Genomic DNA, 23768 nt, shown 5'->3' with positions numbered 1-23768 from the left:
CGGGATGCGTCCGAGCTAGGAGCCAGGTGGGGGTCCGTCGTGGGGAGGGGGCAGCGTTGAGGGAGAGGTCCTTGAAAACAGAAACAGAGCCCGAGATTGGGGAGGGGGGATCAGAGGGAAGCCCCCAGAATGGGGAGGGGGTTTAGAAGGGGAGGGAAGCCCCGGGTTGGGGAGGGAACCCACACTGGGAGAGGGCTTGGGAATGTCAAGGGGATTCGGATTTTGGGGCAAGGTTGTCTGGGGAATTCGGAGACGACCCCGCGACGGGGAAGGGGCCAGGCTGGGGGTGGGTCTTAGAATTGGGGAAGCACTGGGAACCGAGGCTAGGGAAGGGGCACCCCGAGCTTAGAGAGAAGAGGGGGACACCCACACGTTGTGTGGGGGACTCTGGAACAGGGCACCCCGTGTCTGAGCTGAGACACCCCAAGATTTTAAGTGGGGATTCCCAATTTGCAGATGAATGCAGGATTCCAGGCTGGACTGCAGCAGGGAGGGGGCCCCCAGACCAGCCTGAGCCCAATGGACGGGGTCTGCACTGAGAGTGAACCCCGACAGGGATGGGGTGCCCTGCAGTCTCCCTGTCTTTTTGGCTCAAGTCTTGTCACCACATCTTGAGTCAGGGAGGAGGCTCTGGGGGGCTCCTTCCCAAGGTGGTCCCTGTTGTTCCCTGGGACTTGGAGTTGGGGTGCTGTCCCTTCTCCCAGGGAGCACATTGTGTCTCCGAGGTGAATGCTAGTTGAGAGCCTCTTAAAGCCCCCAGTTACGGATCCCAAGGACCCGTAAAGAGCACCCAGTCTCTAGAGGGGAGCCACCCCCAGTATTTCCACATCTGGCCACATCCTCACAGCTAGACACAGATCCTTGCCTCACCCCTTCTGTTCCATCTGGCCACATGGATGCATGTGGAAGTCCTGGCTTGGCTTGGGGGCACAGGCGCTGGGAAGGAGGGGGCTGGGACCCCAGGCCCAGCCTGGGCAGGAGCAATCCCCATCCCTGTTCCTCTTTGTTCCTCTCAGCAGCATTAATGGGAGACAGCCAGGCTGAGGAGAGGGTTGGCGCTGGGCCCCAGTGGGGGATGTGGGGCAAGGGCCGGGAGGGAGGGCTGGGCAGACCATGGGACCCCAGATCCCAGCAGCCTCACTGGCTTGTGGACATTTCCAAACGGAAGGCGTCCCCCAGGAGGTAGGGACTTTGCGTGTGTGTGTGTGTGTGTGTGTGTGTGTGTGTGTGTGTCTACCCCGTACTGGGAGAAGGCGTGTGCTTATGGGGGGACCCGGGGTCCTCTGTGACTCTAATGTGACCAAGGTTGTGTCTTCGTCAGGAAACTTGTGCTGGGGGCCACTTCACCAGGTTGCAAAATGATGTATGCCCACCAGTCACCAAAGCCACAATTTATCCAGCCTGGTCTGTGCCAGGGGGCTGGCAGCTACGTGAGTGAGTGTGTGTGTGTGAGGAACTGTGTCTGACAGAGTGGCCTCATCGAGGGGTTTATGTGGGGAGCCTGAGACTGTGGGTGTGTGTCTTTGTGCAGAAGACGTGCTGCCTGGCTTGTAAGTGCCCATATTGTCTCTCTTTGTTAATGTCACTGTGAATCTGTGAGTGTGTGTGTCTCCTAGGCCCTGAGCCTAGAGTGTGTGGCTGTGTATGTGTCCCGTGTGTGCAGCAAGGGTCCTCTCCATGTGATTGGCAGTGTGGACCCTGAGTGGGTGAGTGTGAGATGTAGTCTGTGTACAGAGTTGGGGAGCTAATGGGAGAGACATTGACAGGGGTTCAGCTCTCCAAGGGACAACCTGGGATGATTTACTGAGCCCGGTTTCCTTTCTTCTCCAAGGAGTTTCCATGCTCGAGCCCATGCACACAAATATGCTCTGACTCCAAGGCCAGGAACACATACACACGTGTGCTCATAGCCCCTGCTGAGGGGTACTTGAACCCACACATCCAGAGACCACACTGGGTTCCCTATGCCCCACCCAGTGCATATTGCTGCTGTGGACCCTCGTACATGTTCACACACCACAGGGTGCAACCTCATGGATATCCTTGCCTGGACGCACACACAGGCACAAACACACAAAAATGCCTGCTGGCAAACTCACCCTCACTCAGTGCCTTCTGAGACAGGAGGTGGATGTGAGGGAGGGGGAGACACACACACACACAGACACGCGCGCGCGCACACACACACACTCACACTCTGTCTCTCTCCCCTCCTGGGCCACCCCTCCCACAAAGCCCCATAGGCCCCTACTTGCATATGTATGAGGCTCATGCATTATTAATGAGGGGACAAGCCCCAGACAGCTGTGTAAATGCTCACCTCTCATGGCCCTGGGGAAGAGGTATTTTAAGAGAAGGGGTGTGGGTGTGTGAGGTGCAACTGGAGGGGATGGAGTGTGTGTGGGAGGGTGTGGGGGGGAGTGCAACTGAACCTTTGTATGTCACCTTGTTGGACCACCATTGCATATTTGAGTGTGTACACAAGGCTTTGTGTATAAGAAGCTGTTGTTTAAGTGAACATTTCTTGGACTTCACAAGTCTTAGCTCATTCCATTCTCACAATAACACTCTGAAGTATGTGCTGGTTGATCCCCATTTTACAGGTGGGAAAACTGAGGCACGGAGTGATGAAGCAGCTGTCTAGGATCATGCAGCATGTAGGGAGTAGAGGCAGGGTTTGAAGTCAAGTCATGTGGATATAGTCTGAGCTCTTAACCATACAGAGTATGTGTGTGTGTGCACGTGCGTGAGAATTCTCTGAACTTGCCCCCTCCTAAAACTATCTTGGGGTAGGCACAGCCCAGAGTCCTGCCCCACCCTCTAATACCCATCCAGGCCTTGGACAGCCATCAGGGGACCCCGCCCCGCTCAGGGTTCCGAGGGGGAGAAATGAGGACAGCCTGGGATGGAGGCAGAGGTTGCTGAGGTTTACAGGTCGGTAGTTAGGGGCATCGTCCCAGAAGCTGGCCTCTGCCCTGCTGTGCAGTCCCAGGCAAACCGCTCACCCTCTCTGGACCCCGAGATGCTGCCCTAAGAAGGCAAGAAGGAGACCAAGCGGGTAGTGCCACTGCGTGGCCGCCCCAGAGTTCAGCACCACGGACAGGTCCCCGGCCTGCCTCCCTATGGGGGCCTCTGGGAGCTGGGAACTGGTGGGGCCAGCTGTCCCCCACAGGACCCTATTCTGGACTCCATCCACACTGGCTATTCTTTTATCAGGAGGAGGGTGCAAGGGCTGGGTTTGTAGGTGATGTTCTAACTTCCCATCTGCCCCCACCTTCTGAGCCCCCCCGGGGTAAGGGGAAGGGGGTTCCAGAGGGGTGGGACGCACCACCACCCCAGGGTTTCTAGTCTCTGGAAGACTGTGAGGTTTGGGAGGGCACTGCTGTATCCCAGTGTTTGGAATGGGCCTTGCTTACAGGTAGTGCTCAATATTTGTCCACTTTATGCTCATGTGCCACAACCCCTATAGGAGTCTAGACCCACAACTGGAGTTTCTCTGTGGATCTAGAAGGCACCTTCGCCAGTCAGTATGAATTCAGGGGGAGGATGGGGTGGGCGAGGGCGAGGTCCCTTCCTCCAGCTGGGACTTGGCAGCTCTTCAAAAATCCCAGAAACCAGGAATAGAATCTTGGCGACAACCAAATCCTGGAATTGAAGCTGAGAATCGTGTCAGTCAGCAAACTCAGATTACAGGCTGGATTGGAGTCCAGTCTGCTGCCAGAACTAGGGACCCCAGGCAGACTAGGACTGGCTGCTGCTCTCTAGGAGCCCCCAGTTTGATTTGGGAGGCTGACTTGAAAAATGGGACTTTGATCTTGGCTATGTTAAAGTCAATAATAATAATAGGAGCTGAAATTTACTCTTTCATGCCAGGCAGTTCTAAGCATTTTATATGTATTGACTATATTGACTCATCTATCCCTTCCAACTACCTGATGTTATCCCCTGAGGCACAGAGAGAAAGAAACTGAGGCACAGAGAAGCTAAGCTACTTGCTCAAGGTCACCCAGCAAGGAACAGGCAAAAGACAACCCCAGGTTTGATTCCCTCCAGCACCCATGCTCTGACCATAGGACTTCACTGCTCGGATTCTGAAGTCAGTTAGTCCTGGGTTCGGATTCTGGCTCAGCCCTGGCTTGCTGACTGTGTGACCTTGAGTGACACACTGGCCTCTCTGAGCCCCAGTTTCCAGATCTGTAGAATGGGAGGAATTGGTCCTTTCATGCCGACTGTCTAGGAGGGTTGTACTCACCCCTTCCTTCCTCTCCATCTTGTTTCAGGTCCAGGATGGGGGCCATGTCTGTCTGGGTCTCAGGCCTCCTGATTCTCCAGATGCTGCTCTTTGTGGCTGGGGAACAGGGTGAGTTGGCTTGTTGGGTGGGAGAGGTTGGGGTCTGGAGAATTGACAAGATGGGGCAGCGTTTTAACTTGAGAGCCTTCTCCTGCTGGTTCTCTGGCTTGGTCTGGAGAATAAAATGAGAATAGATGAAAAAAGTCTTTGAACAGTCAAAAGCGAACAAGACACCTGAGAGGTTATTTTTAGTCATTGCCAGCGGAGGCTAGAGGTTCCCGCCTCTCACTGTTTTGCTGAGATGAGCTGAAGAGAGAGAGAAAAAAAAGAGGGAGAGAGAATAGTATGAAGATTGATTAGTGATGCCTGCCATGGGTGGGACAATAGAAATAAAGGTCTGTGTGCCTCTCCCTGGCATCTCCCCAGTAGCGGTCAAAAGCCCAGACTTTAGAAACGCCTCCTGATTTGCTCTGTGGCCTTATGCAATTATAATGATGTCTCTGAGCCTCAATTTCCTCAACTCCCCCAAAAGAGGATGAGACATGGCTACCTCTGCAGATGGTTATGAAAATCAAATGAGCTGATTGCTATTTATAAAGTGCCTGTTATATAGAAGGTACTCCACAAACACTGTTTCTCTTCCAATGGCTGCCTCTTGCTTAACTTTTGGGGAAACCATGGCTCAGAGCAGAATAGTGACTTCCCCATGGACACATAGTGAGTCAGTGACACTGAGAGTTAAATCCCTGGCCTCCAGGGTCTGGACTTTGAGTGGAGGCAGAACTATGAAGGGATTCGACCCCATTACCCCTCTTCTGCTCACAGATTGGGTTACAGATCACAGATCTGTGTACGGCATTGTGATGTTGTGTAGGCAACCTAACCTCTCTGGCCTCAGTCAGAGGGTCCTTGCCTCTCAGTCAGGCCCTCTCTCCACCTTCTCCACCCCAGGCGCACAGGACGCCACTGCTGCTGCCACTGCCGAGAAGGGGCTCCACATGCAGAAGGTGGGGTCTGGGTCGGTGCGGGCTGCGCTGGCAGAGCTGGTGGCCCTGCCCTGTCTCTTCACCCTGTGGCCACGGCCAGGTGCAGCCCGAGAAGCCCCTCGGATCAAGTGGACCAAGGTGCGGACTGCATCAGGCCAACGGCAGGACTTGCCCATCCTAGTGGCCAAGGACAACGTGGTTCGAGTGGCCAAGGGCTGGCAGGGACGTGTGTCACTACCTGCCTACCCCCGGCACCGGGTCAACGCCACATTGCTACTGGGGCCACTGAGGGCCAGCGACTCCGGGCTCTACCGCTGCCAAGTGGTGAGGGGCATCGAGGATGAGCAGGACCTGGTGCCACTGGAAGTGACGGGTCAGTTGGGGGAAGGGGAGGGGCCAAGGCTGGGATGGGGAAGCCCATCCACTGAATGTCACCTTGGAAATTACTCCCTGGGGAATTCCCTGGTGGTCCAGTGGTTAGGACTCTGCACTTTTACTGCCGAGGGCCCAGGTTCGATCCCTGGTCAAGGAGCTAAGATCCCACAAGCAAAAAAAAAAGAAAAGAAAAAGAAATCACTCCCTGAACAGTGATTTGCTTTCAGTTCTTCTGATAAAGTCAGGGAGAAAGTCTCCATGGGTACGCCTCTCTCTTTAACATCTCTCTCTTTCTCTTTTAGCTAAGAGAGAGCAGCCTCTGGCTCAGTCTCTTATGGACCACAGCATTTCATAGGATTTCATAACCTTGTTTTAAGTCCATTTCATGGTTACCTACTTTCACATAAGGCAAAGGATATTGGCTTTCTATTTAAAATAGGAATACAAATTTCCTTTTAAAATAAATATATGTTTTTAAAAAGTGAAGTTATTTTTAAAAAGTGGATTAAAAATATAGATTAAGTAAATAACAGTCATCAATGTAACCAGTTCCTATATTAAATTGTTTCTGTTGAAATAGTCAGTGTAGTTTCTGTTTTCCTAACCAATCAAGATGAACAAGGCAAAAAAAATATTTTTTTTTAATTATTAAAGCAAAGTCCTAGGACAGGGCATGGCACACAGAAGATGATCAATTGATGTTTGACGAATGAATCAATGAATAGATTTGTGGGGTTTTTTGGCTGCGTTTTGGGTCTTCATTGCTGCACGTGGGCTCTCTCTAGTTGCAGCGAGCGGGGGCTACTCTTAGTTGCGGTGTGCAGGCTTCTCATTGCGGTGGTCTCTCTTGTTGCAGAGCATGGGCTCCAGTAGTTGTGCCCGTGGGCTCAGTAGTTGTGGCTCACAGGCTCCAGAGAGCAGGCTCAGTAGTTGTGGTGCACGGACTTAGTTGCTCCAAGGCATGTGGGATCTTCCTGGACCAGGGCTTGAACCCGTGTCCCCTGCATTGGCAGGCGGATTCTTAACAACTGTGCCACCAGGGAAGCCCAATGAATGGATTGTTGTGTGGAGAATGGCCTGTGGACTCCTACTGGGAAGTCAATTTCCCTTAACCTGTGTTGGCCATGAGCAAAGTCCCTGCACCCTGTGTTCTGGAGCACAGTCTTTCCCCAGCCAACAGTGTCTCACTGCATATTTTATGGGGTCAACCAATCATCCCCTTTCCAAGGCCTTGTTCTCAAAACTGATAAACCTCAAAGAAAACTGATAAGTGGTGAAAGAAGAGAATTCCACCTCTGGGTTTGGTTAGTTCGTTCATTCAGCCAAACATTTATTGAGCAGCTACCACATGCCAGCCTGGTGCTGGAGACATAGCCATGACTGAGACACAGCTGCTGCCTTCTGGGAGCTCTCAGTTTGATAAAATGGAACAAAATGTTTAATACCTTTGTTTTGCTCAGCCATTTCTCTCATCCCTAAATCAGAATTTGAGTCACAGTGAGCTTATTGATGCTTCATGTCCTGGTTTACATGTCACCTCCTCCAGGAAGCCTTCGGTGATTCCATTTCTAAGCTGGGCAAGAACCACATTTGGGGGCTTCCCTGGTGGCGCAGTGGTTAAGAATCTGCCTGCCAATGCAGGGGACACGGGTTTGAGCCCTGGTCTGGGAAGATCCCACATGCCGTGGAGCAACTAAGCCTGTGTGCTACAACTACTGAGCCTGTGCTCTAGAGCCCACGTGCCACAACTACTGAAGCCTGCGCACCTAGAGCCCATGCTTCACAACAACAGAAGCCACTGCAATGAGAAGCACGCGCACCGCAACGAAGAGTCGCCCCCGCTCGCCACGACTAGAGAAAGCCCGCACACAGCAACGAAGACCCAATGCAGCCAAAAATAAATAAATAAATAAATTTATTTTTAAAAAACCCACCACATTTGATCACCCATTGCTGCCTTTGCTTCCCCTATGTATGCATGTACTTAATTCCTAAAAGGCAGAATCTCTCTCTCACTCTTCTCCATGCCTCCTGTCACCTCCAGAGCCTAACCCTAGGCAAGAAGAGTGCTATCTTTGGAGTCAGGTCTTTCTGGATATAACTTCTGGCTCTCCCTTATACAGGTTATGTGGCCCTAGACCTGTCCCTCAACCTTTCTGAGCCTTAGTTTGCTCCTCTGGAAATGGGGATAATCATAGGGTTGTTATAAGATTTCAATGAGATAGTGCTTATAAATGCTTTTTACATAGCAAATATTTAACAAATACTATGGCCCTTTATGGCCATTGCTATCAGTTTCCTCATCTGTAAAATGGGGGCATATCAGTCTCACTCCCCATCATCACCCTAGCACTATGCCTGTTGCTGAGTGAACAGACATGGTACAGGGCAGTGTAGGGCAGCAGCTCTGTTATTATCAGACTGGGTGGGGGGGGGGGCATTCTGCAAGAGCGAGGTCTGTTCTTGAAGATTACAGCATAAATCATCCTGGATGTTTCCCCATAGGTGTTGTGTTCCACTACCGAGCAGCCCAGGATCGCTACTCGCTGACGTTCGCTGAGGCCCAGGAGGCCTGCCGTCTCAACTCGGCCACCATTGCAGCCCCACGGCACCTGCAGGCTGCCTTCGAGGATGGCTTTGACAACTGTGACGCCGGGTGGCTCTCTGACCGCACTGTTCGGTGAGGGGGTACACAGGGTAGGGAGATGGAGAGCTAGCCCCTGGAGAAAGATGGTCCTTGGGGGCCCCAGGAGCACACATCTGAGAGGGACCCCCACCTTGTCTTGTCAGGTATCCTATCACCCAGTCCCGTCCTGGTTGCTATGGTGACCGTAGCAGCCTTCCAGGGGTGAGGAACTATGGGAGGCGAGACCCACGGGAACTCTACGATGTGTATTGCTTTGCCCGTGAGCTGGGGGGTAAGTCTGGGGCTCGCAGAACACCCCCTTTCCTGAGCCCCATTACCCTCCCTAACCCCAATCCTTCCCTAAGTCCTTCCTAGCTCTCCTAAGTTTCATCCCTCTCTAAACCTGCAGCCAAGATCTGAGCCCACTGGTTCCCTGAGCCTTCCTCCACTCCTTGAGCCCCTCTCCTTCTCTGTGCCCCTTCCCTCTCTCTGAGCCTCTTCCCTCTCTGGGGCTTTGTCCCCTTCTCTGAGTCTCTCCCCCTTCCTGCCCCCCCTCCCTCTTCCTACTTCCCTCCTCACTGAGCCCCCCTCACCAAGGCCCTCCCTCTTTCTGAAGCTCAACTCGTTAAGGGGCCTGAGTTACCTCACTTGAAAAAGAAAGTGAAGCCCCCTCTTAGCACTGCATGAGAGGTAACGACAGTGATGTTCTGGCGATGGGGGCACGCAGCTGCGGCTGCCGCAACCCAAATCCAGCCAGATCAGGGCTATTTGGGGTGGGACCCCCTTCCCGGGCTCCGTGGGAGGGTTCTTGGGGCCCCCCTGACCTTCTCCCGCGCCTTCCCGCAGGCGAGGTCTTCTACGTAGGCCTGGCCCGCCGCTTGACACTGGCCGGCGCGCGTGCCCAGTGCCGCCGCCAGGGCGCCGTGCTGGCCTCGGTAGGACAGCTGCACCTGGCCTGGCATGAGGGCCTGGACCAGTGCGACCCGGGCTGGCTGGCCGACGGCAGCGTGCGCTACCCGATCCAGACGCCGCGCCGGCGCTGCGGGGGCCCAGTCCCGGGCGTGCGCACCGTCTATAGCTTCGCCAACCGCACCCGCTTCCCGGCGCCGGGAGAGCGCTACGACGCCTACTGCTTCCGAGGTGCGCGTGAGGCCGCGCCCCTTGAGTGTGCGTCCCCTGGTGGCCACGCCCCAAGGGCATGCACCTTGATAATGGCCGCGCCCCGGGAGCTTGGCTTTCTAGTGGAGGTGGAGGCCAGGCAGGGGAGAGATACGAGAAAACTTCCTCTGCGGTGAGCCACGCCCCCAGGGAAAGGTCATACCCCTGAGACAAGCTTTCCGTAGGAGCCCCGCCTTAGAGGAGGACGAGACCCAGAGAAGACCAAGCACTGGGGGGCAGTCCTGTTTAGCGGGTGGGCTATGTCTCCTGAGATCTCTGAGAGACACGCCCCTGGATGGCGCAGTTCTTACCTGGAGCCTTGCTCATGAGCACCCGCTGGGGAGGAAGTGATACCTCAACTAGCCATGACCCCTGAGCAAGGCCACACCCCCGGGGATGGGACCAGGGATGACCCTCACCTTTAGGGTGGGGCCACACCCTCAGAAGCTGCAAACCTCAAGTCCAAGGAGCTGAGTCTTATGTGTAAGCGGGGGTGGGGTGGGGGGGGGAATCTCTTCGTAGGAAGACCATGCCCATTAGGCGTTTTCTCTTCCGTGGGAGGAGCCACGGCCCAGGTCTGACCTGCCCCCCTGAGAGCTGGCCACTGCCTGAGCTTCACCCACCAGCCAAGCTGTCTCTTGACCCTTTACTGTGACCAGTTGACTCTGACCTTTACAGTGGACCCCAGCCTGAACAGTGAGGATGATAACTTTCCGCCTCCGTCTCTCAGTCAGGGGGGATCCCAGAAACAACCCAGAGAGACAGAGGGGCGCAGAGAGACAGAGATACATAGAAGATCTCTGCTGTAGCATGCTGGAGTGTGGGTAGACTTCAGGCAGAACTTCCCAGCCAGCCCCTGGGCCTAACACAACCTCTTCTGCTTTCTCCCACAGCTCATCACCCTACATCACTACATGGAAACCCAGAGACGCCGTCGTCTGGGGATGAGGGGGAGATTCTGTCAGCAGAAGGGCCCCCCGCCCAAGAACTGGAGCCCAGCCTGGAGGAGGAGGAGGTAGTCACCCCAGACTTCCAGGAGCCTCTGGTGTCCAGTGGGGAAGAAGAACCTCTGATCTTGGCAGAGAAGCAGGAGTCTCGAGAGACCCCCAGTCCTGCCACTGGGGGCCTCACACTAGCCTCAAGGCCTGGTCTGGAGGCTGAGGAGGTGTGGCTGAGCACGGTGTCCCCCGCCCCCAGCAACGTGGAGGCAGGCACTGCGGTGGGCATGCACACAGAGGCAACCCCAGCCAGCACCATGCCCAGGAGGAGAGGGCGCTTTAAAGGGTTGAACGGGCGCCACTTCCAGCAACAGGAACCCCAGCGAGGGCTGAAGGGGGTGCTCCAGGCCAGCGTCCAGCCCCCCACCCCAGAGGTTGCTGGGAATTACGTGGAGCCTCCCCTGGCCACAGGAGCCACTGACGCCTTGGGGAGTGGCCGGAGCCAAAGCCCCTGGGCTGTGCTGACCAATGAGGTGGATGTGCCTGGAGCTGGTGAGTGGGGTCCAAGGGGGAGATGGGACCTGCCTGGGGATGTCAGGGGGACAGGGGAGGAGGCTCCGAATCACAGTTGGGTGCCCTGGCCTCACCAAGCCTCAGAAGACCCCTCTTCCTCCGGCCTGGAGCCAAGGAGACAATCAACAGAAGGAGCTGCTGAGAGATAATTATAATTACTGTTGATATTGTTTCAGGTTCCCCTGGTGGCAGGAGCCCCCCAGAGCCCTGGCTGTGGCCCCCAACCATGGTCCCACCCATCACCCTTGGCCTGGAACTAGAGGAATCCAAGGGCCCCAGTGTGAGGCCAGCCACCCCCGACCTGCCCTGGTCCTCCTCGGAGGCCACTGCCTTGGCTCCCAACCCCTTGAAGGGCCCCAGCACAGCCCGCTGGGAGGCTTCTCCCACAGTCATTTCTCCAGACCTCCCTGTCATGGCCATGCTTCGTGCCCCCAAACTGTGGCTCCTGTCACACCCTACGCCCCTCCCCACCGATGGCAGTGAGGTAAAGGGGTATAGTGAAGCCATGGCCGCTGCCCCACCCTCCCCTGCCTCAGAGATCAAGGCCAGCCCCCAGGATCCCATCCATCCAGAAGTGTATTCCCTGCCCTCCTCCTTGGGCCTGACGGGACAAGGTGGAGAGGCCATGTCCCCGACACTCAGCAGCCATGGCAAAGGAAGTCCTACAGCTCCTTTGCAGGCAGCCACAGACACACAAGCTGGAGCTGGTCCTAACTCCTTCAGAGCAGACTTCGGAAAAATTGGGGGGACCAGCCCTACTGGGCTCAGCAAAGCTGAGCACCCCAGATCCAACCCACAGGCTTCTGTGGATGGGAATGTGGTGGCAGCCGTCACTCCCACTGAGACTGCCACTGAGCCCATGGGAGCCAGAGGCATCTTGGGGTCTGAGTCTGGGGTCTTCAACACAGCAGAGACCCCCACTTCCAGCTTGCAGGCCAACATGGACGAGGCACAGGGCATGTGGCCGTCACTGCACAGTGAAGGGCTAGACCCCCATTCCCCATCTGTGCTCTTGGGGGTCCCTGGGGTCTCCTTGATGCCCAAGGTCACCCCACATTTGGAGCCTTCGGCTGCTACAGATGGAGGAGCCACAGTGGGTCCCATGGATTCCATGGCCACACTAGACACCAGCGATGCTGGTGGGAATTGGGAACCTGGATCCCACGTGGTTGAGGGAGATGAAAGCCCCACCTTGAGCCCTCAAGTGGCTGTGGATACAAGTGTGGTGATGTCCCTCATGTCCCTGGACCTGGGGGACAAGGTTGGGGTCCTGGCCATGTCCACAATGGCCTCCTCAAGCTCCCAACCCCATCCAGAGCCGGAGGGCCAGATGGTGACCCAGGGCACCCTGAGAGGCTTGGAGCCTCCACATGAGGGCAGCCCCTCAGGGGAGCCCGCTCTTCCTCCTTGGACACCGACAGCAGCCAGTGAGGACAAGCCCATTTCAGTTTCCTCGGGGGAGCCTATAGTGCCGTGGGACTCCCCCAGCACCCTGCTGCCTGCCTCCCTGGGCCCAGAGGAGTTTGAGCTGGAGGTCCTGGCGGGGAGCCCAGGTGTGGAGAGCTTCTGGGAGGAGGCAGCAAGTGGAGAGGAGCCAGCCCTGCCAGGAACCCCTGCAAATGGGAGTGCAGAGGAGGGTGAGTTGGAAGCTCGTGGTCTCATCCAGGTCACTGTGTTTGCGCTCAGGAACCAGGGGCTGGGGTAGGCCAGAGCTGGGAGGAAGGATTGTTCTTGGGTGCCTGGGAAGGTTTCTAGCAGGGGATGATGTTGAAGGCGGGAGCTCATTAGGCAGAGTTGAATTACAGAAAGCATATTCCTGGCAGAGGCACTAGCCTGGGCAAAGGCCAGGAGGTGAAGCTGTGTTTGATGTGTTTTATGCACAGCGAGTAATGAGGCAATGATGAGATGTTGGGCGGAGTTTGGTTTTGGAGGATGAGTACAGTCAGCAAATCATGTTCATGACCACTCTCAGCTGACAGTGTTGTGTGATGTTGGGGTCCTGCCTTCAGCGATGCCTCAGTCTGGGGAAGACAGAGCTGGTTACAGGCAACCCCCCTGGGGTGGGGCCGGAGGGAGGAGACATGGCAGGGAGGCCTTCCTGGACAAGTGTTGAATTGCAGCTGGAATTCAGTGGTGCAAAACGTGGGGGGCCTCAAGCCACAGGTAAAGTGGGTGCTGGGAAGGGGTGGGAGTGGTGGGATGCATCACCCCCATTTTGTAGACAGCAAACTGAGGCTCAGGGAGGTATGTCACTACCAGCTAGTCAGTGATCAAACCTCAGTTGGCACCCAAATCCACATGTGCCTTGGTTGCTCTATGCCCAGTGGAGTCCAGAGAAAGCCATCACCCTGTTCTCCTGGGGCCAGGTCTGCCCATAACTCAGCCTGCAAATTCCAGCCCTTTATTTTTTAGGTCCTGCCATATTGAGCTATTCTTTCGGTCAAGTAAGCGTAAAAAAAAAAAAAAAAAAGCAGCAGCAGCTAATTAAAAGACACTTTTTCTGAGTTGCAAAACACTCTTATTAACACGATTGGTTTTACACTTGCTCCTTTTTTTTGAAGACAAAGTGTCATGGTGATGGAAACAGCGGATGCAGGGTTTCATCACCCACCCTGTCATCTCTGGGTTGTGTCTGGGGCTGCATCTTCTTTTCTTAGATGCCCAGGAGGCAGGTGGACCCTGGGCAGGGGCACTTGCATCAATAAAGGCTTATGCTTATTGGTGACTGCCTTTGTGCTTGGGTTGGTCTGAGCACTTTACTGGAATCATCTTGGTTAATCTTTTTAATGTCCTTGAGGAACAAGTTCTAGTACGATCCTAACTTTACAGATGGGGATACTGAGGCACAGGGAAGTCAAGTGACTTGTGCAGTCATGCAGCTGGGGAGTGTCAAGGATAACATTTGAATCCAGGCTGACAACAGTCTCTGTCTCAATCGCTGGGCTCTAAGATGCTTATTTCATTGACATAAAACAAAACAAAACGCCCTGAGGTCTTGGGGAGGGGGTAAGCTTGCCCAAGGCCAAAGGAACTAGAGAAGGAGTGGTCAGGTGGGAGGGAAACCACAAAGAAGGGTGCTAAGGAAAGTGTGTTGAGAGGAGCCCCCAAGGCCACGGCTGGATCTGTCTTGGACTTTGTTGGTTTTTCGGCTCCAGACTCAAGCCATGGGCAGCCGGGGTGGAGGGAGGCAGCCAGTTCTGGGGGAGACCTGGGCGCCTACTCACCTACTGCTTGCAGCAGAAATGCTAATGAAGCCAAAAATAAATGCAGCACCAGCAAGCGACTGAGTCACCGCCAGTCTGTGGGCAGGTGTCAGCAGCTCAGGGCACCTGGTGGGGCTTACACGTCCCGGCGCCTGGCAGCCCCACGCATGTGCCCGCACGTGCCAGGGTGGCACCAGGCACAGACATAGCCACAGGCCTCTCTGGCCATCCGTGGTGGTACACGCCACTGCCCCAGGGACAGGCTTCAGTCACTGCGGGCAGGCCAGCAGCTACCTTTATGCAGTTAGCAAGCAACTATTGAGTGCTTGCTGTATTCCAGGCACCATGTTGAGACCAAGTCCCTTGTCCTCTGGAAGCTGACATTCTAGAGCAATGCTCTAGAACTTTCCCAGTGATGGAAATGTTCTCGAGCTACGCAGTCTAATACAATAGCAACAAGCTATTGGTGGCTACTGAGCACTTGAAATGTGGCTACTGTGACTGAGGAACTGCGTTTTAACTTTTATTCCATTTTAATTAATTTAAACTTAAATAGCTGTGCGTGGCTGCCATGTGGAACATCACCACTCTGGGGGGAGGCACGGATAAGAAACGATGGTCCTAATAAGTTATATTGGAGGTTAGAAAGTAATAAAGACAAAAGAGAAAAGTAAAGCAAGGGATGAGGGATGCCAGTGGGTGGGTTTTGGTTTTGGAAGGGGGGTTAGGATGAATTTGAGCAAGCCTAAAGGAGGTGAGAGAGGAGCCATGCAGAGATCTGGGGGGAAAGCAGTTCAGGCAGACGGAATAGCTTGTACAAAGGCCCTGAGGCAGGACCGTGCTTGGTGTGTAGGAGGAACAGCAGGGTCAGTGTGGCTGGAGTGGAGTAAGTGAAGGAGGGAGAGGAGGATCCGGCAGGGAGATATTGGGGAACATTGCACGGGGCCCTGTGGGCTGAGGTAAGGATTTTGGCTTTTCCTATGAGGGCAATGGGGAGCCATGGAGGAGTCTAGGAAGAGGAGGGACATGACCTGACTCAGGTTTACATGGGCTCCCTCTGGCAGCTGTTGGGAGAACAACCTGTTAAGGGTGAAGGTGGAGTCCAGAAGATCAGGGAGGAGGTGACGGCTTGTCATTGTCTCAGTTTCTTGTGGGCCTCCAGACCAGGACAAAACAGAAACAAATTCTAGGTTATAGGGCCTGGAGAGAGGGCCTTAAACTGGGCTTCCAGAGCCCCGTTGGCCAGTCTTGGCTCTTGTACTGTCCTGCTGAGTGGCTTTGAGCTAGGCCCTGCCCTTCTCTGGGTCTTGGTTCTAGTGTCTTGCAGTGGAAGGGTTGACACTGTCCTGACAAGGGATAGGGGTCATCTGGGGTACATGGGGGTTCTTGCTCTGCCCCTCCAAGACTCCAGGGTGGTCCAGAAACCACCCACCAAGGCCTCTGAGCCCCTGAGATGGGGAGGGGTGACCCTCCTGCCTCCAGGGAAACCACGCTGAGGAACGAGAGAGGTGGACAGGGCCTCACATTCAACTCTCCCTGGATGCCCTGTCCGTGTTAAGCAATGTTGAGACCCCTCAAGAGGCCCCAGGCTGATATACAGAGAGCCAGTCATGGCATTATGGTCAGGATTGGGAGAGCAGGATGAGCTATTTTTATTTTCATTTTGTAAATGAGGCAACTGAAATTCACAGAAGTAATTTGCCCAGGGTTCCCTAGTGAGTGGCAGAGGCAGGAATTGAACCAGCCTCTCTGACTGCACAGCCTATGGTTATTACTGCTGTAATCCACCACTTCTCCACACTGTAACCAATGAGGTTGCATCAGAAGAGGTTGAGCCACAAGGATGAAGGAAGTGATGGTTCCCACTGGTCCCAGTGCCGTTCATACCCCATCTAGAACCTATGTCCACTTCTTTGCTCCAAAGTATGAGAAGCACAATGACCAGTTGGGTATTTCTAGAAAAATGGGGATAAGTCAAGGAGGGCACTTAAACCATGTTCTGTGAGAAGACTTCCTAAGAGAAGCTGCAGGAATCCCATTCTAGTTCAGTCCAAGGAAGGACTTTGCCATAGCCAGGGCATCCCACAGGTGCTTTGGGCAGTTCCTGAAAAGAGTAAGCTCATCACAGGGGCATGTGAGAGGAAGTTGGCAATCAGTTATTGGGAAATTATAGAGGGGACTCCACAGAGAGGGGTGAAATGAGAGGGCCTTTAGGGGTCTGAGGTCTGGATTCCCTGCGAGGCAGACTTGGTGGTCTGACTCCTTCCCGTACTCCTGTCCATCCTGCAGTCCCCTCGGATCCCTGTGAGAACAACCCTTGCCTGCATGGGGGCACCTGTAAAGCCAATGGCACCATGTACGGCTGTAGCTGTGACCAGGGCTTTGCTGGAGAGAACTGTGAGATCGGTGAGTACCCCAGACTCAGGATCTGAACACAGACTTGTTTGACTCAGAGCCCTGGGGTCTATCCCAGCAGTCATCCCCATGAGGATCAGGGATCACAAAATGCTGGCTTCAGATGCTCCCTTCCCCTCCCTCACTCCTTGGCTCCAGTAAATCAGCCTCAGCAACAACCATCTGAGGTTTCATCCTCAGGGCTGAGGCTCTGGTGTGCTGCCTCCCATTATTACAAGGCAAGGGTGGGGAAGGGGAAGACAAAGGGATGGTAAGGCTCAGACTCCCACCAGCAAAGGGCCCCAGGGGATCGCCTACCCTCTCCTGGGTGGGCAGGGGTATAGGCACCACCACTAGAACTGTTGGAAGCTAGCCCCAAAGCCCAACACAAGAAATATGACAAATTATGAAATTATAACAATTATAAATGATACAATTTCTTGAGCTCTTCCATTGACTCTACTCACAACCACCGCTGTGGAGGTGCTATTATTATCACCACTTTGCAAGAAAAAAGAAACTGAGTCTCAAAGAGGGCAAGTGACTTGCCTGGCATCATACATGCCTCAGGCACTATCTACACAGGGATTGGGAGAAGAGGTGCTCAACTGATTGCTCCCTGTACCTACAAACAACTTCGTGATTCTGTGCAAATCCTTGTAAGTGCTCCACATTCTGAAGACCCTTCAGCTTCGACATTCTATGGGTCTGTTTGCCAGACCCACCTTCACTGTTCTGGAGTCAGGGGGAATGTCCTGCACACTCTGGCTTTCAGCCAGCCCAGTGGCATCTCCTCTCATTGATGCTAATTCACATCAGTTGTGTGAGGTTCCACCCCCTTGACCTCCAGAGTCATTGGGCCATCAGTGCAGACCACCGCTGTTGTACTCAGGTCTGGGATAGATGGTAGGGTCATGACCGCATCTTCTGCCTGGTTCTCCATGGGGACTGGGAGCCACGGGGAGGCTGACCTCTGACTCAGCCCCACCTTCCCCTCCAGATATAGATGACTGCATCTCCAGCCCCTGTGAGAATGGAGGCACCTGCATCGACGAGGTCAACGCCTTCGTCTGCCTTTGCCTCCCCAGCTACGGGGGCAGCCTCTGTGAGAAAGGTGAGTCTCTGCCGAGACCCCAGAAACAGTACCAGGAGCAGGGTTGGGTGCTGGACCACAAGCTTCCCACATATGGAGCTCCAGGTCTCTGCCTCTGGTTCCATGGCCGTGAGTCAGACAGGCAGGAGGCGAATAATTTTCTTGAGATAAAATTCACATAACATAGAATTAACCTTTTTAGAGTGTACAATTCAGTGGCATTCAGTACATTCACAATGTTGTGCAACCACCACCTCTAGCTAGTTCTAAGACATTTTCATCAGCCCCAAAGGAAATCCTGTCCCCATTAGCCATCACTCCCCATTCCTCCCCTCCAGCCCCTGGCAACCACTAATCTACTTTCTGTCTCTATGGATTTGCCTATTTTATATGTTTCATATAAATGTAGTCATACGCTCTGTGTCTTTTTGTATCTGGCTTCTTTCACTCAGCATGATGTTTTTCAGGGTTGATCCACATTGTAGCACGTGTCAGTGCTTCATTCCTTTTTATGGCTGAATCGTATTCCATTGGATGGGCCACATTTTGTTTATCCATTCATCACTTGATGGACCTTTGGGTTGTTTCCCCCTTGTGGCTAATGTGCATAGTGCTGCTATGAATGTTCATGTACACGTTTTTGTTTCAATACCTGTTTTCCATTCTTTTTGTTTTTTCCCCATTCTTTTTGGTGTACCCAGGAGTAGAATGGCTGGGTCATGTGGTAATTCCGTGTTTAACTTTTTGAGGAGTTGCCAGACTGTTTTCCACAGGGGCTACACCATTTTACATTCCCACCAGCAATGCACGAGGGTTCCAATTTCTCCATATCCTTGCCAGCGCTTATTATTTTCTTTTTTAAAAAAAATTATAGCCATCCTAGTGGGTATGAGGTGGTATCCCATTGTGATTCTGATTTGTGTTTCCTAATGATTCACGTTGTTGAGCATCTTTTCATGTGCTTGTTGGCCATTTGTATATCTTTTTGGGAGAAATGTCTATTTGAGTTTTTTCCCAGGAGGGAAATTTTAGGCTTTCCTGAGACCATTTCCTGAGGTCCCAGGATGTGGCCAGATCAGAGAATGAGACATTAGAGTTGGGATAAGAGGGGATGGGTGTAATGATCTTCCAGCTGAATCTCTTCCTGCAACAGAGAAAAGAAGTGAATATGGGAGGAGGGAGGTGAAAAGGTGGGGGGACAGAGTGGGGGCTGGGGGATGGGCCCAGGGAGAGGGTTGATTTAGCCCCACAGTGACCTTGGATTGGGCCCTCTCTCTGGTGGGCTGGTGTGCTCACGGCTGGCAAGGCAGGCCTCGGCTTGAGGCCAGCCCCCTTCATGCTCCCTTTCCACCTCCCAGACACAGAGGGCTGTGACCATGGCTGGCACAAGTTTCAGGGCCACTGCTACCGCTACTTCGCCCATCGGCGGGCATGGGAGGATGCCGAGAGGGACTGCCGCCATCGAGCCGGCCACCTGACCAGCATCCACTCACCCGAAGAACACGGCTTCATTAACAGTAGGGACTCTGGGATGGGCAGGGGTGGCCTTTACAGTCCCTTTGTCAGGGCATCCCCCCAGGGTCCTGAAGATGCTGCCTTTCTGAAGCTATGTTCATTAATGCAAGCCCTGACCACTTATTAATTCAAGTGTCTATTTATTCACTTGTCAGTTCATTCGTTCACTTCATTCATTCTCTGACTATTTACTGAGCACCTGCTATGTGCCAGGCACTGTTTCAGGCACAGAGACACACATTGTCCTGTCCTTAGGGAGTGACGTTCTTGAAGAGGATGTAGTCAAACAAGTAAATATCTAATTAAATAAGTCTATCCTAAAATTTAGCTGGTTCTCAGGGCACTGATGACAGTTAAAACAGGGCCAGGGAACAGAGGGTGATGGAGAAGCATCTGTGGTGCGGGGGATGAAATGAGGGAGGAGCAGAGATTTAGAGAAAGAGGGGTGTCCCATAAATTAAATCCAGCATTTATTGATTTACTCATTATTCCTTCTGCCCTTTTTCATCCATTTATTTATTCACATTTTCCCCATCCCATCCCCTGTTAATTCTTTAATTTGTTCATTCCCTGGTTCACTGGCTTTTTTCCTCTATGTAATCAAACACACATGCATCCAGCTGCTTCCTCCTTCCTCAGTGACTGATTGGCTCATTTAGATTCACCTGCCTGCCCTGTCCAGCCTTGCTCGCTGGCTCTCTTAGCCCCTACTCTCTCATTTCTGCAAAGATCTGACTTGTCTTTATTGTTTCCTCTGGCCTTTTGTTTAAGCCACAAATTGTGACAAGGCCAGGAGCCTAATTCCGGCCCTTTCCATGCCTCAACCCCACTCCCCAAGTATGAGGGCAGCCAGAGCCTCAGCCTGCTAGGAAATGGGGGGACGTGGCCTCCAGCCCATGCCCCACAGGCTGGCACAGGGGCTGGGGTCCTCCCTTCCAGCTCAAACCCAAAACTGGGGGAGGGGCTCTGGGTACCCCCCCTCCCTTCTCGTCTTCATCCACTTCCCCTTCCAGCCCACCTTCAGGCTGGGCAGGGGGCTGAGTCTCCCCTCCCACACCCCCAACCTGGCCTCCAGCCAGCAACCTAGGCTGGGGGAGGTGCAAGTACCCAGCCCTCACGACACCCCACACCCCACAGGTTTTGGGCGTGAAAACACATGGATCGGCCTAAACGACAGGATCGTGGAGAGGGATTTCCAGTGGACGGACAACACGGGGCTGGTGAGTGGTGGCAGCCTGGGGACCTGGGGACCTGCAGTCAGACTGTTGACTTGGGCCCTGCCTAGAATGGAGAGTTCTGGGTAAGCTGCAATGACCCGGCCCTCTGGCTTCACTTTAGTAAATTTTATATTATATATTTTTTACCACAATTAGAAAAGAAATCCACCTCCTCTCTTCTGCCGTGAGAACTGGCCCCGGCCCACTCTCTGACTACACTCGAACTGGATCAAGCAGCCCCAGCCCTCCTGGCCTCTGTTCTGTTCCTCAGACAGGACAAGCTCAGTCCTGCCTCAGGGCCTTTGCATTAGCTATTCCCTCTGCTTAGAACTCTGTTCCCTGCCTGCGTTGTTCTTATCCTTGAGTCTTCCTTCAGCTCTCCTGTTGCCTCCTCAGGGAAGCTCTCCTGGACTTCCAGTCTGAGGTCACCTTTTGTTCAACTATCTAACAATGAGTGACCCATGTGGAAAACAGACTGTCAGGGAGTGAGACGAGGCAGGAGGACCAGGGAGGAGGGCACCACAGCCTCGCAGCTAGAGAAGGGTTGACTTGGACTGTAGTGGCAGCCACCCTCAGGGCAGGCAGAACAGTGCCCATTGTAGAGATGGAAACACTGAGTCCCTAAGAGTTTGAGTGGTCTGGCCAGGGGAATCCCACAGTGCCAGTGCCAGAGCCTGGGACAGGCTGCATGTCCCCTGAGCACCCCCTGCTCCCCATTCTTACAGCAATATGAGAACTGGAGGGAGAACCAGCCCGACAATTTCTTCGCGGGTGGGGAGGACTGTGTGGTGATGGTGGCACATGAGAGCGGGCACTGGAATGATGTTCCCTGCAACTACAACCTCCCCTATGTCTGTAAGAAGGGCACAGGTATGCTGCTACTCTCCCTCCCACCCCTTCTCCCCCAACCTTCCCTCCTGCCTGTCACTGGTTCGTTGTTTTATTTAAGTTTGTAAATGTAGGAGTCAGTCCAGCCCAGTTTTCACGCTTCAGCACTATGTGAGGGTACCCATTTTCCCCCCACCCTTGCCAACTCTGTGTTCTCAAACTTTTTGTTCTTTGTTCATCTAAGTCCTGAAAAACAGTATCTCATTGTTACCGTAGTTTGCACGTCTTCGAGGATGAGAATAACCAGCTCTTCATATGTTGATAAGCTGTTTATATGTATTTGATTTCCTGTGACCTACCAGTTCATTTCCTTTGCCTAATTTTCTATCGGTTCATTGGTCTTATTGATTTGTAAGAGCTCTTTACATATTAAGGAAACATATATATGTATATGTATATTCTCATGTCCACCTTTCTCTTATACTTTTCTTCATTCTTGCTTCTGTTTCCTTGCCAATTTTCATATCCTTTTTTCCATTCATTTGCTCAGATTATTCTTGCCTCCCATCTCCTTCATTCCCATCATGCACAAGAATTAGGGGTTGGGATGTGTCCAGGAGGTTCCTGCCACTCAGCAGCTCCTGGTTTGGGTGGAGGAGACATCCACTTCTAGCCCTTTGAGGTCACAGCTGGGCAAAAGGTGGGACCTGTTGAGGGTTCATCTCAACAAGAGATGAAACCAGTTCAGCCGCAGTCCCACCCACTTCTTTAACTGGAGGTTCCTCTGTCCCCAGTGCTGTGTGGTCCCCCTCCAGCAGTGGAGAATGCCTTGCCCATTGGTGCCCGCAAGGCCAAGTATAATGTCCACGCCACTGTACGCTACCAGTGCGACGAAGGATTTGCCCAGCACCACGTGGCCATCATCCGATGCCGGAGCAATGGCAAATGGGATCGGCCCCAAATCGTCTGCACCAAACGTAAGTGGCTTCCCCCAGACACCCCAACAAAAGTTTCCAGCTACTTGTAGCCTCCAATTAAGCATCTCATGACTACATACATTGATCTGGTTGAATGTCTGCCTGATAATACGGCCTTGCAGATAAGTGAGAACTTACTAGCTTGCCTGGTGTTCCCTCCATTTCCCGCTCCCCCGAGGAAGCCTGTTCCATCAGGCCACCCACCTCTCATCAGCTTTTGCCACGTTCCTGTCGTCCCTCACTCCCCTGCAGCCAGACGATCCCATCGGATGCGGCGACACCATCACCACCACCAACACCACCACCAGCATCACCACCACAAATCGCACAAGGAGCGCAGAAAACACAAGAAGCACCCAGCAGAGGACTGGGAGAAGGACGAAGGGAATTTCTGCTGAAGAACCAGGCAAAAGAAAGCACAATCCCCTTCCCACACCTCCCCTGGAGGCTTCACCTGGGGAGGCAGAGCCCAGAGAGAAACAAGAGGGTCCGGAAGCCCCTGAGTCCCAAACCACATCCCCCCATACATAACCATTTGTAAAAAGCTCCTCTCTCCTTTTTCTTACATATACAAGGTCCTCTTGGCAGGTGTAGCCACGTGTCTGAAAAGTCAGTCCTAGTCAGGCTGAACTCTGGGAGCATCTCTCAGTGCAGGGAAGCACAATCGGCAAAGATCATCATTCTTTGCACTGGTTTAGTCTTTTGTTGGCAAGGCTGACTGCCAGTTGTGGAAATAAGGCTTTGATAAGGGTGCAAGAATGTGTGTTTGGATTCGCACTAAGGAATTGCTTTTACCACGAGAGATTCAGATTTAGTAAACTGTCAGATGTCCTAAATGCAGGCTGAAGCCTATAGTGAAGGTCACTGGCTTTGGGAGTAGAAAATTACATGGACACACACTGCTTGAACTTGATGACTGCTCTTCCTTCACCTTGGACTTCAGCCTAAGTCAGTCCTTAGTCTTGGTGGATGAACTGAGTGTGGAATTCCTATGTACTGAATTTTAGGAATGTTTTTGGAACAACATCCCTCCAGGCCCTCAGAGTTAGGGGTCAGAATAGTCAGAGAAATTTGTGGGCAATGAAGGGAAGCTGTATTGCTTGCCCTCCCAGGTCTAGTCCAGTGCTGAGATTTGGTGGTTCTGCATGTGTGGTGAATTTTATACACACACACACACACACACACACACACACACACACACACACACACACACACACACAGATGAGAGGATGTTTAGGGCTCAATGAACCCAGATTTCTTCCCCCTCCATCTCTCAGGGGACAAAGAACCTCCTTCCTGGTCCAAGGAGGTGCCAAGTTTTCTAGCTCGGCGCCCATATCCATCCCTCAAGCAGACATTGGTAGTGCCCCTGCCATGGGTCCCACCCCTACCCTTACTCTATTCCTGTCTCCTCCATTCATCGCCTGGTGCACTAGAAATGCTTAAAACTTGAAGTAGTGACATCTACCTGCGGTCATGTAGAGAGATATGCAGTGCTAAAACTGAAACACACACACACACACACATTTTTCTCTTAGTTTTTTAATTTTCTAAGCTGTAAAGAACTCACCTTGCCTTCCTCCCCAGAATCTCA

The 23768-nt window shown here is 53.2% G+C and overlaps 1 protein-coding gene and 1 non-coding gene across 2 annotated transcripts; both read left to right on the top strand.

Moving 5' to 3' along the window:
• NCAN (neurocan) lies at window positions 1–22572 on the top strand. The gene is made up of 16 exons (XM_068534719.1): window positions 1–26; window positions 4281–4360; window positions 5243–5650; window positions 8158–8332; window positions 8443–8570; window positions 9125–9418; window positions 10330–10926; window positions 11124–11574; window positions 11608–12584; window positions 16440–16556; window positions 17545–17658; window positions 18996–19154; window positions 20290–20372; window positions 21095–21239; window positions 21992–22174; window positions 22427–22572. Exons 2-16 carry the CDS (start codon window positions 4288–4290, stop codon window positions 22570–22572), a joined length of 4050 nt encoding a protein of 1349 aa, XP_068390820.1. The 5' UTR covers window positions 1–26; window positions 4281–4287.
• On the top strand, window positions 5737–5809 carry TRNAK-UUU (transfer RNA lysine (anticodon UUU)). The gene has a single exon. It is a non-coding gene; the product is annotated as a tRNA-Lys (tRNA).
• Window positions 22573–23768: the final 1196 nt, after the last annotated feature.

Source organism: Eschrichtius robustus, chromosome 2 (assembly GCF_028021215.1).
Source record: "Eschrichtius robustus isolate mEscRob2 chromosome 2, mEscRob2.pri, whole genome shotgun sequence".
Lineage (NCBI taxonomy): Eukaryota > Metazoa > Chordata > Mammalia > Artiodactyla > Eschrichtiidae > Eschrichtius > Eschrichtius robustus.
The sequence above is the reverse complement of the archived record's forward strand: the minus strand, read 5'-3'. Positions and strand labels throughout refer to the sequence as shown.